The following is a 16,958-nucleotide window of genomic DNA, read 5'->3' on the forward strand; positions in this document are numbered from 1 at the left end:
GCCATAGGTACATAAAATTAAAAAAAGAAGAAATTACTCTGCTTGAAAAAGAGTGGGTGCTTCTTCATTTCATGGAGCATCCATCTGAGATGTCATAAATGATTGTCCGTACTCTTGTTATATGTTAAAATGTGATCGAATAAAACCAACACATACTTTCTAAGAAAAGCATGAAAAACAAAATTTATTAGGACTTTGATTGACCAAAGGGCATCACCAAAGAAATGTAACATTTTCTTTATCAAAAACTCAATTTTAATAATTAACTCTTTTAATCATTGACTTAATTTTTCCTACAATTATATCCAGATAAAACACAGTTATACAAACGAGAGGTATGGAATGTAAATGTAAAGCACAAAAAAGGAAAATCATTGGCTGTCACACGCTTTGAGAAGAAAAAGGTAAATATTTTTAAAAGGAAACCGGAAGCCCTTTTAAAGCGTTACCATTTTTCTTGTCACAAAATTTTCCCACTTGCACTCCCCTCCCCTCTCTCAAAATAGAATAGCATCAATCAAATCAAATCAAATCAAACGAGAGAAGGGAGCAAAAAAAAACCAAAAACGAAAAATGGCTTCTCAAACAACACTTCCAATCTCAAGTCCACAATCGACAGATCCACCAATCGCTACACCAGCCTTCCGTTCATTCATCTCCCGTTTATCATCTTCAATCCGTCAAGGTTTCTCTCAACGCCGTCCTTGGTTAGAACTTCTTGATCGTACTTCTTTCGCCCGACCCGACTCCGTATCCGAAGCCGCATCGCGCGTGCGCAAAAACTTCTCTTACTTCCGGGTCAACTACATCTCCTTACTCGCAGGCGTACTCGCTCTTTCCCTTCTCTCACATCCTTTCTCTCTCCTCGTACTTCTCGCTCTCGTCGCTGGATGGTTTTTCCTCTATTTATTCCGTCCCTCCGATCAGCCTGTCGTTGTACTTGGTCGCACTTTCTCTGATCGCGAGACGTTAGGGATATTAGTGGTGTGTACTATTGTTGTGGTGTTCCTTACTAGTGTGGGGTCGCTGCTTATATCTGCGATGCTTGTCGGACTCGCGATTGTTGCTGCTCATGGTGCTTTTAGGGTTCCTGAGGATTTGTTCCTTGATGATCAAGAACCAGCAAATGCGGGATTCCTTTCCTTCTTAGGTGGTGCTGCCTCATCTGCTGCTGCTGCTGCCGCCGCTGCCCCTGCTGTTGCTGCTCGCGTGTAGTTTGATTTGAGGTTTGTTTGGAGAGCTTCTATATTCAATTTGATGTGAAAACTGTAGTAGGAAAAAAAAAAAAAACTACTAGTTGTTCTTGGATTTTGCAGAAATTTTTGTTGTCTAGATTATAGATCTAGATTGGATCTGTAATTTCCGACTTTTTAGATCTGTATTCAATTGAATTCCTTGTTTGCTTACTGCTACATTTTGATATGTGTTTATCTGTAAGTTGTTGGTGGATCACGGTTAAATTTACGTAATAGATTTGCCTAATTCGTTGATTTTTATGCTCGTCTGTAGTTGGATTCATTTCATTATTACCAGGTTGGTTTGGACCTTCTAAATTTGATGTGAAAACTTCAATAGAAAAAAAAAAAAACTACTAGTTGTTCTTGCCTTGGATTTTGAAGAAACGTTTAGAATTTTTTGTGTCTAGATTGGATCTGTAATTTCCAACTTTTTTGGACCTGTATTCAATTCCATTCCTTGTTTGCTACATACATTTTAATTCGTGTTTATCTTTAAGTTGGTGGATCAAGGTTAAAGATTTGCCTATTTGTTGATTGTTACACTGGAAATTTGATGTTGAATTTTGTTCTGGGTATAGTTTTTTGATTAAGCACCGGGTGTCCGAGTCTCTTTGAGCCCCGACTAATCCCGGGGGTGCACAGGCCCTCAGCAAGGAGTTTCCCGCAAGTGCACCACGGTAATTCAGGGTTTCCCCAGTCCGATGGCCCTCAGAAATTGTTTGCACCCAGCGGGTTTCGAACTTGAGACCTTGAAAGGGAGCACCCCAAGGCTCAAGTCAATTGCCACCAGGCCAACCCCTGAGGGTTTGTTCTGGGTATAGTTTTTGGAGTTTGCTTTACGTGCTCTTTTATTTTTGTACATGCTGTTAGCTGAGGGGAATGCGAGAAGTTTAAGATGATCGTGTGTGGAGTTATGCTGGAATAAGAAGGCGAGGAAGAAATGGAGGTGAGGGAGAAACAATACATGAACACTGACCTTTTTAGGAAGATTATGTTAGCACTAGTCTTCTGCAGTTATCTTTGCAGATATATATTTTTTCCCATATAGCTTTATTCATTTTCTTGTTGTTGTGAACTTTTATGTTTGTCTTTGGTTGTGGATATAAATTGTTGTAAAGGAAGTGTGTGTGTGTGTGAGAGAGAGAGAGAGAGAGACAGCGCGAGCGAGTTCATTTTAATGTTCTTTCTATTTTATCTCTGGAAGGAGGAGATGGTCAGGGTGTTTAGCCTCTGGTTAGCATGAATTCCGCAAAGTTCGGATTGATTTGGTTTGATGACCAGCTTGGCTATAATTTAGAAAGGTAAACTGGCTGTTAGAATCCGCGACTTAAGTAATACAAAAAAAGAAAAGTTGAACCAAAATAGTACAGAAAAAAAAAAGCACATAAATAGGATTCACGCACGAATTTCGTGCGTGAAAGGACCAAACTGCAAAAAATAACAATTTGGCCTTTCACGCACTAAATTAGTGCGTGAATGAGCAAACCAAAAGTCATCCCCTTTTCACCTTTTCGGCCAATGACATTTGTTGTCATTAGTCGCCCACTTGTCTTCTCCTCTTCTTCTTAAGTTCTCATTGCACTGCATCGCATGGAGTCCGGAATCAAAATACCCCCAAAAAAATCACTTTGAACTAAAATATCCCAATAAAAAAAAAGTTACAAAATTACCTTTAGCGCAGTAAAATATTGCGTTGTAGAAACAATACCAAAAAGCAAAAAAAATTGGCCAAAATTTATTTTTTACAACACTTAGTGTTTTTTTTCATACTTTGACGAACGATTAGTCGTGTGTCAAGACTCCGAAACGTCAATATTTTATATAGAACCTGATATTTTTTTCTGCGAACAATAATGTAGACCCAATACATCAAGGATACGTAGACGTTCGGATAGTCATTTTAGGGGTTGAAACAGTACCAAAAAGCAAAAAAAAATTGGAGCCGTTAACTGCTTTAGCGCAGTATTTTACTGCGTTATAGAAGCAAAAAAATTTTCTCCGTAAGTTATGACCATCTAAAGTTTGACGACTTTACAACTAGTTTTTCTCCCTATATTTTTTAGAATTATATTTATATTCAAAATAAAGTTATGTCTTGATTAAAAAATAACACGCTTAAATCAAAATCTTAAAAAATAATACACCCTAAAGTTTTCAAACAAAACTTACTTCTGGTACCTTTTCAACCCCTAAAATGACTATCCGAACGTCTACGTATCCTTGATGTATTGGGCCTACATTATTGTTCGCAGAAAAAAATATCAGGTTCTATATAAAATATTGACGTTTCGGAGTCTTGACACACGACTAATCGTTAGTCAAAGTATGGAAAAAACACTAAGTGTTGTAAAAAATAAAGTTTGGCCAATTTTTTTTTGCTTTTTGGTACTGTTTCTAAAACGCAATATTTTACTGCGCTAAAGGTAGTTTTGTAACTTTTTTTTTATTGGGATATTTTGGTTCAAAGTGATTTTTTTGGGGGTATTTTGATTCCGGACTCCATGCGATGCAGTGCAATGAGAACTTAAGAAGAAGAGGAGAAGACAAGTGGGCAGCTAATGACAACAAATGTCATTGGCTGAAAAGGTGAAAAGGGGGTGACTTTTGGTTTGCTCATTCACGCACTAATTTAGTGCGTGAAAGGCCAAATTGTTATTTTTTGCAGTTTGGTCCTTTCACGCACGAAATTCGTGCGTGAATCCTATTTATGTGCTTTTTTTTTTTTCTGTACTACTTTGGTTCAACTTTTCTTTTTTTGTATTACTTAAGTCGCGGAGTCCTGGCTGTTATTGTTCTTGGGCAAGGTTAGGGAACGCTTGTTTGATAATACCTATTTACTATTTAGTCTAGTGATATTGACACAGGGAAACACCAGCATCTAAAAGGCAGCATATGTGACACATATGTCAGTTATTATATTTGTGGCATTTTACCTTTTGATTTGAAATACCATTTTACGTGAAACCACGAAACGTTTTTAAGAGTTGCTAAGCTAGGTTAGAATACATGACACTAGTAGCATCTGATACAATGCTCCTAATAACAAGTAGCTTTCCATACAGATACCTCCGAATATGTGAAACCTATTCTGAACTTATATAAATGATGGATTCAACACTAGAATAACATATTTTGTGTCTTTTAGTAAGTCTACTGTCAAAATGATCTGCTATTGCTCCTTAATAAAGCTACACTAGTACCGTGTCGGAAAGGAGGAAAAAGGATAAAAGGAAAAGTAAAAGCTGCATTATGCACCTATTGTACCTACTGACAACATGAATAACTTTTTGGATTACCAGTCTTATATACATCGAGCTTCTGGAAACATGAGTAGCTTTGTTTGGAAATGCTTTGTGTGTTACGTTATAATCACTTTGCGAAGTGTCTCAAAATTATGACACTAACTTTTCTCTGAGTATGATTTTAGTTTTGATATTGCAGTATCAACACTTTTTTGTTCTCATGCTCCCCTTAATATTACGAGTTGTTGGCCAACTTGCGAACTATTAAGAGCAATTATCAAGAATCAGTTATATTGTGCTTGAATGTTGAAGTCGTCTGCTTCATGCGTTTGAGAGGTCCAGCAGTGAGGTGTTCTTAATGTTTTTTCTTTCTTCTGGTAGGTAAATAAAATTCTGTTTCATTAATGTAGTAACAGCAGCTCTGAGTTTGTCCCCCCCCCCCCCAAAAAAAAAAAAAAAAAGATAGAAATTCAGCTTCTGTGTACAACCTTTATGGGAGTTGAGGGACTCTAAGATGCTATCCACTTCAGTTACACATTTTTTTTTTTTTTTGCACCAAAACACTTGTGTTTGTACAAAAAAAAAAAAAAAAAGACATAGAAATTCAGCTTCTGTGTACAACCTTTATGGGAGTTGAGGGACTCTAAGATGCTATCCACTTCAGTTACATTTTTTTTTTCTTTTTTTGCACCAAAACACTTGGCGAGAAAGACACTGGTATTCTAAATTTGATGTGTGTCTGTTATTCAATTTAATTGAACTTCAATATTTCTTCGTAGAAAAAAAAAATAGTCTCTTGCCTTGGATTTTGCAGAAACATTTATGGAAATGTAATTTCCAACTTTTAGATCTATATTCAATTCCTTTCCTTGTTTGCTACTACATTTTAATTCGTGTTTATCTGTAAGTTGGTGGATCAATGTTATAATTTACGTAAGAGATTTGCCTATTTGTTGACCTCCCAAGGTAGAGGTAAGGTCTGCATACACTCTACCCTCGCCAGACCCCACTTTGTGGGATTATACTGGGTACGTTGTTGATGTTGTTGTATATGCCTATTTGTTGATTTCTACATTGGAATATTAATTGTTGACTTTCATTCTATGTATAGTTCTTGGAGTTTGCTTTACATGCTCTTATATTTTGTTGGATTATTGGCATATGTGCTACATGCCAACAGATGAGGGGAATGTGAGATGTTTAAGATAATCCTGTGTGGAGGAGTTGCAATCTGATTGTATCCTCTATACAAAGCTGTTTACACCAAAAGAACAAAGTTACAATACAATCCATTTTACTTTCAGAATAGAATTGGACCTATCATCTTAAAAACATCTTTCATTTCTTTCTCTCCACACAGTCCACCAAATGCAGGATGGTATTATCCTCCACCACCTTTTCTGACTTTTGCTCCCTCCCCTCCTAATCCAGCAGCTTGGCAGATCTGATGTGTGGTCTGGCATGATCCATCTAGTATTTGTTAGGCTAAGGAAAATTTCCCATAGTTGAGCAGTGAACTGGCAGTGTAGAAACAGATGTTTGTTAATCTCATCAGTTTTGTTGCAAAGAAAACATCTGGACACTAGTTGCCTTCCTTCCTTTTGTAGAAATTCTTGAGTAAGACAAGCTCTCTTTACCACTAGCCATGTGCAACGCTTCACCTTGGTAGGTGCCAAGCTTTTCCAGATAAAATTCCAATGGTATTGTGACCTACCAGGCAAATGTTGTATTTCCCATTTGTATGCACTATTTACTGTGTAACACCGATCCTTGCTATGCTTCCACAATACCCTGTCAGGTTCTGTTGTGATGCCACTGAAGCCTCCTAATTTCTCAAGTAATAATGCCACCCTCTCCACTTCCCAATCATTTAACTGTCTTCTAAAAGAAAGATCCCAACCCTGAGGGGACCAACACTCACATCCTGTTGCTTCAGGATTGTTACAAATTGTGAACAGATCTGGGAAAGACTCTATCAGAGGAGTCTGGTCAATCTATCCTTCTTTCCAGAATTTAATTTTGTTTCCATTACCCACTTGAGCTTCAGATTTGCTTCCATCAGTGGTCACAAGGCTCTGATAGTTCTCCACACTCCAACCCCAAAAGGTTCTGTGACAATTTTTGTGCACCAAGGACATATCTCATCAAACTTCGCCACGATCACTTCCTTCCATTAAGCATTTTCCTCCCCATTGTATATCCAAATCCACTTCATCAGAAGACTCTTGTTCTGTAGTCTTAGATTTCTGATTCCCAATCCAGTGATCCACCCGTCACTTTGCTAAGCAACAGTGTATCCCATTTCACCAAGTCATACCCCTTCCCTTCCCTGTTGCCTTGCCATAGAAAATTTCTCCTTAGTTTGTCTAATTTTTTGACAACTATGGATGGGATAGAGAATAAGGACATCACATAAGTAGGAAGCGAATCTAACACAGAGTTAATAAGTGTAAGTCTCCCACCTAGTGACAAATATTGAGCTTTCCACCTTGATAGCTTCTTCTCTGTTTTTTCCAGTATGCCATCCCAAATCCCCAAGGCCTTATGTTTGTCCCAGTGGCATACCAAGATAAGTTGTTGGCATATTCTCGACTCTACAATTTTCATATCAGATAAAGTAATAAGTGACACTTACCTTTTTAGGAAGTTAATGTTTGTGCTAGCACTTGTATATATTTTTGATGTTTGAAGATAGATAAGTTGTTTTTTGATCGTTTAGCCTTATAGATTTTCGCAGTACCGTGTGAAGTTTGTCTTTGATTGTGGATAAATTGGCTGTAAAGGAAGAGTGTTTGTGTGTGTGTGTGTGTGTGTTTGAGAGAGAGAGAGAGAGAGAGAGAAAGCGCAGTTTAATGTTCTTTCTATGTTAGCTCTGGAATGGGGAGATGCGCAGGGTGTTAAGCCTGGCGGAGAGGGGCTCCGTTGTCTAATTTAGGGGGGTAAATGGGGCAGGGCAAGCCCGCTAAAGTTTTGACCCGCCCCACCCTGCCTCATTTAGCAGTTTTTCCAAATTTTGCCCTACCCCGCTAAACCCTGCCCCCCCACCCCGCCCCGTCTATGTTCTTTTCATGGTTTTTCTTTTATTTTTCTTTTTGTTTTGTGTAATTCTATTCTTTTTTCATCCTTTTCGTTTTTTAAACCTTATATATTAGATTAGAAGTACCAAGTTGAACTTGACTAAGTTGTTTTATCCTAATTCAATAGTTTATCTGGATTCAAGATCTGTTTCTTCCTTTGAAAGGCAAAAATAACCTCTTTGGAATAAATCTCTCTTTCTTGTTCTTTCACTCTAAAAGTAAGATGTCAGCTAATCAATTTTTTTTTTTTTTCATGATGAGGATTAAATTTAAAATTATTTACTTTACATGTAGGATGGCTACTTAAAACTTTTAAGAATATTTTACCCAGGGAAGAATGAGAACAGAATTAAAAAAATGAACACATATGGTGCTATATCAATCTCTAATTGTCAAATGATACTTAATACCCAAATCAGCACAATAATTTGATATGCTTTAACATCTAAAGGTAGCACCAAGGTATTCTTGCAGCCATGTTGCTTGAGTTTGCAGCCCAGGATCCTTCAGAGAATTCAAGCAAATGTTTTGCCCTGTCCTGCCCCACCCCCATTTAAGTGTTTCCCTGACCTGCCCCATTAGGAGTTTCCCCGGCCCTGCCCTGCCCCAATTGCAATCCCTAGTTGTCTTTGCCTCGGTTTAGCATGATTTATCTCTTCATGAATTTCTGATTCATTTGGTTCAATGATCAGCTGCAATAATTTAGAGAGGTAAACTAGCTGTTATTGTTCTTGCGGCATGGTTGAGGAGCGTTGGTTGGTAGTACCTATTTAGAAGGCTCAAGGTAACTAGTTACATTGAGACGGGGTGAGCATGCAGTCTCTGGAAGGCAGCATATGTCGGTTATTATTTTTCTGGTTGCATTTTACCTTTGGTTTTAGTACTATTTTATGTGAAACCACAAAACGTTTTTATGAGTTGCTAAGCAAGGTTAGAAAACAGGACATTATTAGCATTAGATGTGATGTCTCAATAACAAGTAGTTTTCCATACCAAACACCTCCAAAAATGTGAAACCTATTCTGAACTTATATAAATGATGAATTCAACACTAGATAACATATTTTGTGTCTTGCAGTAAGGTCTACCGTCAAATGATCTGCCATTGCTCCTTGATAAAGCTATACAAATATCTTGTTGGAAGGGAGGAAAAGGGGTAAAAGGGAAAGTAAGGTGCATTATGTGCTTATTGTACCAACTGACAACATGAATAACTTTTAGGGTTACCAGTCTTATATGCATCGAGCTTCTGGAACCATGAGTAGCTTTGTTTGGAAATGCTTTCTGTGTTACGTTGTAATCACTTTGCGAAGTGTCTCAAAATTATGACACTAACTTTTCTCTGAGTATGATATTAGTTTTGATATTGTAGTATCAACACTTTTTTGGTTCTCTTGCTCCGGTTAATATCACGAGTTGTTGACCAACTTGCGAACTATTAAGAGCAATTATCAAGTGTCAGTTATATTGTTTTTGAATATTGAAGTCGTCTGCCTCATGGGTGTGAGAGGTCCTGCAGTGAAATGTTCTTACTGTTTTTTCTTTCTTTTGGTTGGTAAATAAAATTCTGTTTTCATTAGTGTAGTAACAGCATTAGGTAGCTCTGACCTCTGAGTTTATACAAAAAAGAAAGATCAAAACTCAGCTTCTGTGAACAATCAAAACTCAGCTTCTGTGAACAACTTTTATGGGAGCTGAGGGACACTCTAAGATGCTATCCACTTCAGTTGCATTTTCTGTTTTTTTTTTTTTTTTGCACCAAAACACCTAGCGAGAAAGACACTGGTATTCTAATCTTCATGTGTTCTTGTGCTGGCTCAAAACATCTGAAGCTCCAATCTTTCTATATAATCCACCAAAAACAAATCTGGAATGGTATCTCAGATTCTTCTTCTACCTCTGCCAACATGCTTTAACTTGTCCTATAGAGAAGCAAATCTTTAACTATAATTGGCATAATCTGCTTCACTTTAAAAATATTGAAACGCCTGCCTCCTTTGTCTCAGTTTCGCACTAGTAACATCTGCCTCATAAGATCAAACCCCTTCATCTACCTCATAAGATCAAACCCCTTACCTGAAGATTCTTGAGTCGGGATTGCTCCATAAGTGCCTACCCAACAGAAGCATGCAGTGATTTTTCCATATTCCCTCCTGAGATACTAGGAGAAATAGGATTAGGAATGAAGATATTCGGGACAAGGTATGAGGTGGACAAGATGTGAGAGGCGAGGCTAAGATGTTCGGGCATGTGAAGATGAGATGCACATATGCCCCAGTGAGGAGGTGTGAGAGGTTGGCTAAGATGGATCTGAGGAGAGGTCGAGGTAGGCCAAAGAAGTATTAGAGAGAAATGATTAGACAGGATATGGCGCACTTGCAGCTCACCGAGGAGAAGGACCTTAGATAGGAGGATATGGAGGTTGAGGATTATGGTAGAAGGTTCGTAGGTAGTCGAGTGTTGTCTAGTGTTAGTAGGTAGTCGAGCGTTGTCTAGTTGTTATTCTTCAATTTTATTATTACCTCCTCTTTCATTTGGTTCTGTTATCGGATTATTTGTTGTTACTGTTGTTCTTTTCTCTATTATTTTCTACTTGGCTTCTTCACTATTGTATGATATGCTTTACTTGAGCTGAGGGTCCATCGAAAACAACCTCGGGTGAAGATTGCGTACATAACACCCTCCCCAGACTCCAGTTGAGGGATTACACTGAGTATGTCGTTGTTGGCCAGAGAAGATACCGACTTTTCTGGTGACTCTTAAGGCATGGAAAGTTTTTGTGATGGTAACCGAGACATTGTTTCCAATTCCCAATCGTGTCATTCCTCGGAAACCTACATTGCTTCCATTGGTTGTTCTGCACTGTGCTAAAATTTATGTCATCGTTTCTGCCAAAACAGAACTGTACTGTCCAGATTGTCCAGATCATGCATCGTGCTAGAAATATGTTTCAGAACAAAATTACTGATGTTCATGTCGATTTGACTAATGCAAACCCTTGTTAGCAACTTCAGTGCTTCATACTTCTGAAAATTCCTGTAGGTGGTCTATTTATTGATGCATATTTAAGATGTTGATGTTGAGTGAGTTGTTGCCCTTTGTTGGACCCTGGAAAGTTTTATTCCTGAGCATGTCAGTTGTCACCAGTCATTCTCCAGAGATGACCTGGCATTGTAGGTGTTTGAAACGGTTTTAGGTTCTGCTCTCTCCGTTTCAATTTATTTATCCTACTTTCCCTTTTAGTCTGTTTAAAAAAATGTTTTTTTTTAATAACTCTCTAATTTCAGTTTTACACATGACATGTTTAAGACCATAAGATTAAAGAATATTTTGGTACTTTCTACAAATTTTTAGTTTAAGACCACAAAATTAAAAAAATATTCTTTACTTTCTTAAATTTCGTGTCGAGTCAAAATCAAACAAACAAATTGAAACGGCGCGGTAATAGTTAGCGAAAACTTGAAGGACATTAGATGAAAGTCTATAAACACAACTGAGAGCTTCCACAAATGAGGTGCATCTAGAATATATGTTGGTTTGATCTGGTGCAATATCGATGAATGGTAAAGGGGAGGTGTACATGGACTATGTTAGTTCGGGTTTTTTAAATATCAAATCAAATTAATTGTGTCAGGTTTTTAAAGTTATAAATCAAATCAATTGTATCGGGTTTTTAAATTCATAAATCAAATCAAATCAAATCAATAAAAGTCGCGTTTTTCATCCTCGGATTTTCTCGGGTTTTTTCAGGTTATTTTAGGTAAAATCTTCATACAAAACATAACTTGTCCTGCAAATATTTATTTAGTCCTAGTTAGATACAACTATCTAATTAGGGTGTTTTTTTAAGAAAATAACATAAAATGGAGATGAGTGATGACATTGCACTAAAATATTTAACAAAAAAATAAATACTAAAATTGCTAAGCCATAAAGAAAATGATAATAATCTAAAAGTACTAAGTCATGGTAAAATAAGTACGACTAATAAATTTAATTACATAATTACATATTAAAGAAAAAATAAAATTAAGTATTGTATTTTCACTGTCTAAATTAATGCAAAACTAAAAATAGATATTCAGCAGTATTGTTAATTCTAGTGTTAGAATTGAATATTTTTGTTAGATTTAGTATTGATTTGATTTTTGTTAAGCTTTATTTGAATTACTAACATCTATAGGCTATAAAACTTATTGGACCAATCAAAATTCTAAGTCCAAACTTGAAATAATATGTTAAATGACAAGAATTATGAAAATTTTCAAGAAATATGTATAAATTACATTACAAATAAATGTATAAAATATTTTTAAAAATTGCATATATGTATGTCGGTTAGTTTGTTCGGTTTTGACTTTTTTTTAATTAAAACCAAATCAACCCAATTATGGTCGGGTCTTTTTGTTCCAACAACCAAGTCAAACCAAATTACTAGTCGAATTTTTTTTCTCGATTTGGCTCAGATTGTCGGTTTGGTGTGGTTTGTCGATTTTCTTTGTACACCCCTAGTAAAGGGAGTGGTTAGTGGTTACTACTTCGACGCGCCACTTAACAGGGTGAAAGCGACAAACAATCATATTTTGAACCGTTAATTAAGTTTTAGTTATTGTTTCAAAATTACTTAAACTTACTTAAACTTTGGTTGCTTCTTAATGGGGAAACAAAATTTGAAGAAAAATTCTCTTAGCTGAAACATAAAATATTTTTACATGTGAAACTCTAATTTAGTGTGTTTGAATTCGAAACTTTTTTGGAGTTGAAATGTGCAAATCAAACTCTAGGAAAAATTCATGGAAGTTCTAACTGTCTCATTTTCGAATTCCAGGAGATCGTTTTCTTATAGTGTTGAAGTTTTACTTGTGTAAGTTGAAATTCGAGAAAAGTGTCAAGGAGTTCGAAATCTTACTGTGAATGAAGCAATCCTTTCACTCATGATACTTATTTTAAAGTTTATATATTTTATCACGAGTCGGTCACCATGAGTGAAATAATAATCTTTTAAATTGGTTCACTCTTGGTATCTACAACAACATACCCCAGAGTTTGAGCTTGTATCACGAGTCAGTCACCATGAGTGAAATAATAATCTTTTAACATTGTTTCACTCTTGGTATCTACAACAATAACATACCCCAGAGTTTGAGTTTGTATTAATTCAAACTCCATGAAAAGTTTCTGGAGTTCGAACTGTCACAGTTCAAACTCCAGAAAAACTAGTGGAAAATTGTGACATCCTAATAATGCGCGTCAATGTACAAAAGGCTGACCATTTATAGTAATATTCTCAAATCAAAATTTGGTGAAAAAATAGAGAAGCACATTATAATTCGTATCTTGGTATACATTTTGTAAAATCTCAAACCAAAATGTGGTGAAAGAAACAGAGAAATGTATATTAATTCTTATCTTGCGTTTATATATCATACAATCCTGCTCTTGACTTTTTATTTTATCATAACATGTATATGGCAATAACAATGATGCACAGAGTAAATTTTATAAATTGTCACATAATTGTGATTTCTACCAGAAAATGACAAAATTTTACTTACTAACACAAAAATTACGATTACCGATAAACTCTATATTCTGATGAACGATAATATTTTGCTTTATGCTCTAACTTTTTATTATTTTATCTAAATACAGATCCAATTAAAAGATGACTGGCCCGATTCAACTCTACCCTCCCCAGACCCCACGTTGTGGATTTCACTGGGTTGTTGTTGTTGTGGCCCGATTCAACTCATTTTTAAAGTATAGTTAATATATAATGAAAAAAGTTACATTTATTTGAGTTTGCGGAGTAATAGTTATTACTACTAGTTATCAGAGCATCACAAGTAGGGGTGTTCATGGGTGGGTTCATGGGTCGGTTTTGGGTTAAAACCAAAACCAAACCAATCTAGTCGGTTTTAAAATTATTACAACCAAACCAAATCAAATATAATACATATCCATCGGTTTGGGTCGGTTTTACAGTTTGTAAGAAAATTAACGGTATTTCTCTCTTTCATGTTTTTTTCCTACAATTAGGAGAGAATTTTCTATCCTTTTCCAACTTACAATCCATTGTTAGCCTTTTATTGTGGTAGCTATAGTTTCTTGCATTATGGAGAAAATGTCTTAGGATTTATGATTTAAATCAAGTGAATAAAGTTATAAGAAATGCAAAGAATAAATCTAGGTAAATCTCATATAATTGTTTCTTTGAATAAATGAGTTTGAATTCATGATTCTTTTTTAAGATCCGCTAAAGGTATAAAGTTCATTAGCCTATTAGAGATAAAATAAACTTTTGCTAAAAATTATATAAATTATTTAAAATTACTTATAAAAATTAATATATTGTATATATATAATTATAAAATTATGTATAAAATTCATCGGTTCAATTCGGTTTTTTCTTCGGATTGCTTTTAGTAAAACCAAAACCAAATCAAATATTATCGGTTTTTAACAATTCAAAACCAAACCAAACCTAACCCAAGTAAATACTGGTTTATTCAATCGGCTTGGTTTTGGTTTTCGGTTTGGAACGGTTTTTAATCAAACTGTGGACACCCCTAATCAAAAGTAATAATCTTGTGATTACTTCTTTCTAATTCATTGACCATTTAGTTGTTTGATTAATTAGAGTTGTCTTCTTGAAGTATTTTGCATGAGGTTCCGAGGAAAAACAACATATCAATAAGGAGATTGATATTCAGAACCAGAGAGCTCTTGAGATAATAATCACTATCAGTTGGATGAAAATCTTGAAAATAGGAATCCCAAATTAGAGGAGAATTGGAGTTGTAATTTTTAAAGGATACGTAGAATACGCCAATTTGGATACATTTGAAGGTGGTAAGAAATAGGTGGATTATACTCATGGGAAGGTTAAAAAAAAACTGAGTCGAATTGGGTTGGCCTCTTTTAATTGATTCTGGTTTACTAGATTAAAAATGAAAAAAGGTCAAATGTAGAGTAAAAAAATTTTTCGCTCATCGGAAGGTTGAGTTTTCCGGCAATTGCAATTTTTGAGTAAAATTTTGTGACTTTTCTGTTAGAAAATATAATTACGTGAAGGAAAAATCATAATTATAGGACCATTTATGAAATTTAACGTATGATACATGTTCAACTTGGATAAACGCTATATAAAAACTAGACCATTTATGCTAATATCCTCGAATCAAAATTTTGGCGTAGTAACTGAAAATCATATCACAATTCTTATATTGTGCTTACACGTTATAAACTCTCTTGCTAGACTATTCATACAGAAAATTAGTAGTGGCAAATGGGCGGATGTTGGATCGAATTTGGGTGAGTTGAGAATGAGTGAAATAAAAATATGTCACACCCCAACCCGCCCATATAAATGTGGGTAAAAAATGGATTGCTTTAAAAATGAATTAGGTAAAAGACAGATTAAACCATTTTATGCAAGTGTCAAAAGATCATTCCTTTTTGAGAGAACAATGTCTCATCTAAATGAGAAAATATTTTTCAATGTTTAATTGGTGAGTAAAAAATTGAAAATATTTTCAACGGTGCAGTTGCAAGGAAAGAAATAACTTCTTTCAATATTACAAAATAACCGTTCATTTCATTTAAGCCTCATTAGAGTATTAAAAAAACTAACTGCATAATAAATTATTTTCATCCGCTTTTAATCCATGTTTTACCCATTTTACTGCACGTAAAAAATAGGTTGACCCATATTACACATTAAAAAATTGACGGGTTGAAACACCGGTTAATTTTAAAATCAACATAGCTAATGACTCTAAGCCTCTCTCAGTGTAGGTTACGCTAACGTGCGTCGACCGGGTTTCAATGGCCGGAGGAAGGAAAAGAGGCCGTCCAAGGAAGATTCCTATCATAACTATTGGGAGTTCAGTGAGCTCTAGGATCATACATACGCCAATGCCATCGGTAAAGAAGGAAATAGTCACACCTGCGATGAACAATTTTATGAACAACAACCCCAGATCTAGGGTTCCGACAGGTGAATCCTCATGCAGTGCAGTCAAGAGACTTCAATTGACAACTCAGACCGCTCAATCGATTGATTTAACTCAACCGGCTGAGCAATCGAAATCGGCAAGTAGCACAGGGAAATCGGTGAATACTGCTCCATTGCAATTGAATCTGTTCCATTAGCGCCTGAAGCTGAAAATTCTCCAATAGAGGACTAAACTTTGTGGAAGAACTTATTCTCTAAGAACAGATCTGCTACTAATGGGCTTTCCCTGAACTACATCACTCCGGAGATAGTCGAGGGTGAACCTGTGGCTACTTTGGATAAACAGGAGGTAGACAAAGAAGCAGCGAAGTGGAAACACTCTCTCATCGCTTATGTGACAGGCTAAACTCCTGGTTACAAGCACATGTACAGGTATATCATCCAATCTTGGCCGACTGTTGCAGAACCTGACCTATTCCTACATGAAGATGGCTACTACATGGTTAAATTCCAGGATAGGATTGATTTGAATGAGGTACTACTAGCTGGACCGTATAGTGTTAATAATAAGCCTATCATACTAAAACTATGGACCCCTGACTTTGTGTTTCATGATGAATTCCTAAAAGAGATCCCACTTTGGATTAAATTTCCTCAACTCCCAATTAGCTATTGGAGTGGTGAATCTTTGAGTCGCATTGCTAGTACAATAGGCAGTCTTTTATTTGCAGATGAATGTATAACTAAGAGGACTAGAATATCCTTAGCTAGACTGCTAGTAGAAGTTAATGTCACTACTCCATTGCCGGAATGTGTGAAAGTGTTGGATCCCTCTGGGGAAGTGTTTGAGCAACAAGTGGTGTATGAGTGGAAACCTATCTTTTGCAACAAATGTTTGCAACTGGGCCACATTTGTGAAACTAAACCAGCTCCCAAGCTTGTCCCCAAACAACTAAGGAAGAGGAGGAAGAGGAGGAGGAGGAGGAGGCCTCAACAGCAGGTTTGGGCCACTAAACCTCATCCTGATAAACCTAAGGAACATCCTGAAACTAACTGAGGTGTCAGAGAAGGATCAAGCTTCACCTCAGCATCCACAACAACAACAACAACAACAGGGAGTAGGGATAGTGCCTCAACTGTTATATCCCGTATTTTGTACATTGGGATATTCCGAGCTAACCGTGATAAGTTAAGGGCAAGACTATTTCGGGGTACGAGGTAGAGACTTTAACCTCCAATCTTGTTTTAAGGCACAAGTTGCTTATAATATTATTGGTATGGAATATTAAGGACAAATTTGGAATTAGGAAATTAATTAGCTCATGCACCACAAAAGCCACAAGTGACCGTGTGGCATGTGTGGGACATGGTCCACTTGGATGAATCATATATGTAGAGGAGTGATGACTAGCAAGACATCATATTCATCTTCACAACCTTAGAA

The 16,958-nt window shown here is 36.2% G+C and overlaps 2 protein-coding genes across 3 annotated transcripts; both read left to right on the plus strand.

The window, feature by feature from the left end:
• Positions 1–492: 492 nt before the first annotated feature.
• Positions 493–8,949, plus strand: LOC132053682 (PRA1 family protein B3-like). 2 transcript variants are annotated; one of them, XM_059445798.1, is made up of 2 exons: positions 493–1,226; positions 8,636–8,949. In XM_059445798.1, exon 1 carries the CDS (start codon positions 574–576, stop codon positions 1,213–1,215), a length of 642 nt encoding a protein of 213 aa, XP_059301781.1. In that variant the 5' UTR covers positions 493–573; the 3' UTR covers positions 1,216–1,226; positions 8,636–8,949. The 2 variants fall into 2 exon arrangements, with proteins under 2 accessions (XP_059301781.1, XP_059301785.1); XM_059445802.1 differs by lacking the exon at positions 8,636–8,949 and adding an exon at positions 4,680–4,915.
• Positions 8,950–15,938: 6,989 nt separating this feature from the next.
• Positions 15,939–16,571, plus strand: LOC132063850 (uncharacterized). The gene has a single exon (XM_059456585.1). It carries the CDS (start codon positions 15,939–15,941, stop codon positions 16,569–16,571), a length of 633 nt encoding a protein of 210 aa, XP_059312568.1.
• The last annotated feature ends 387 nt before the right edge of the window (positions 16,572–16,958 follow it).

This window comes from Lycium ferocissimum, chromosome 1 (genome assembly GCF_029784015.1).
Source record: "Lycium ferocissimum isolate CSIRO_LF1 chromosome 1, AGI_CSIRO_Lferr_CH_V1, whole genome shotgun sequence".
Classification (NCBI taxonomy): Eukaryota; Viridiplantae; Streptophyta; class Magnoliopsida; order Solanales; family Solanaceae; genus Lycium; species Lycium ferocissimum.

Coding starts and splice junctions, on each gene's coding strand:
- LOC132053682 (XM_059445798.1), top strand. CDS start 574: ATGGCTTCTCAAACAACACTTCCAATCTCAAGTCCACAATCGACAGAT.
- LOC132063850 (XM_059456585.1), top strand. CDS start 15,939: ATGTACAGGTATATCATCCAATCTTGGCCGACTGTTGCAGAACCTGAC.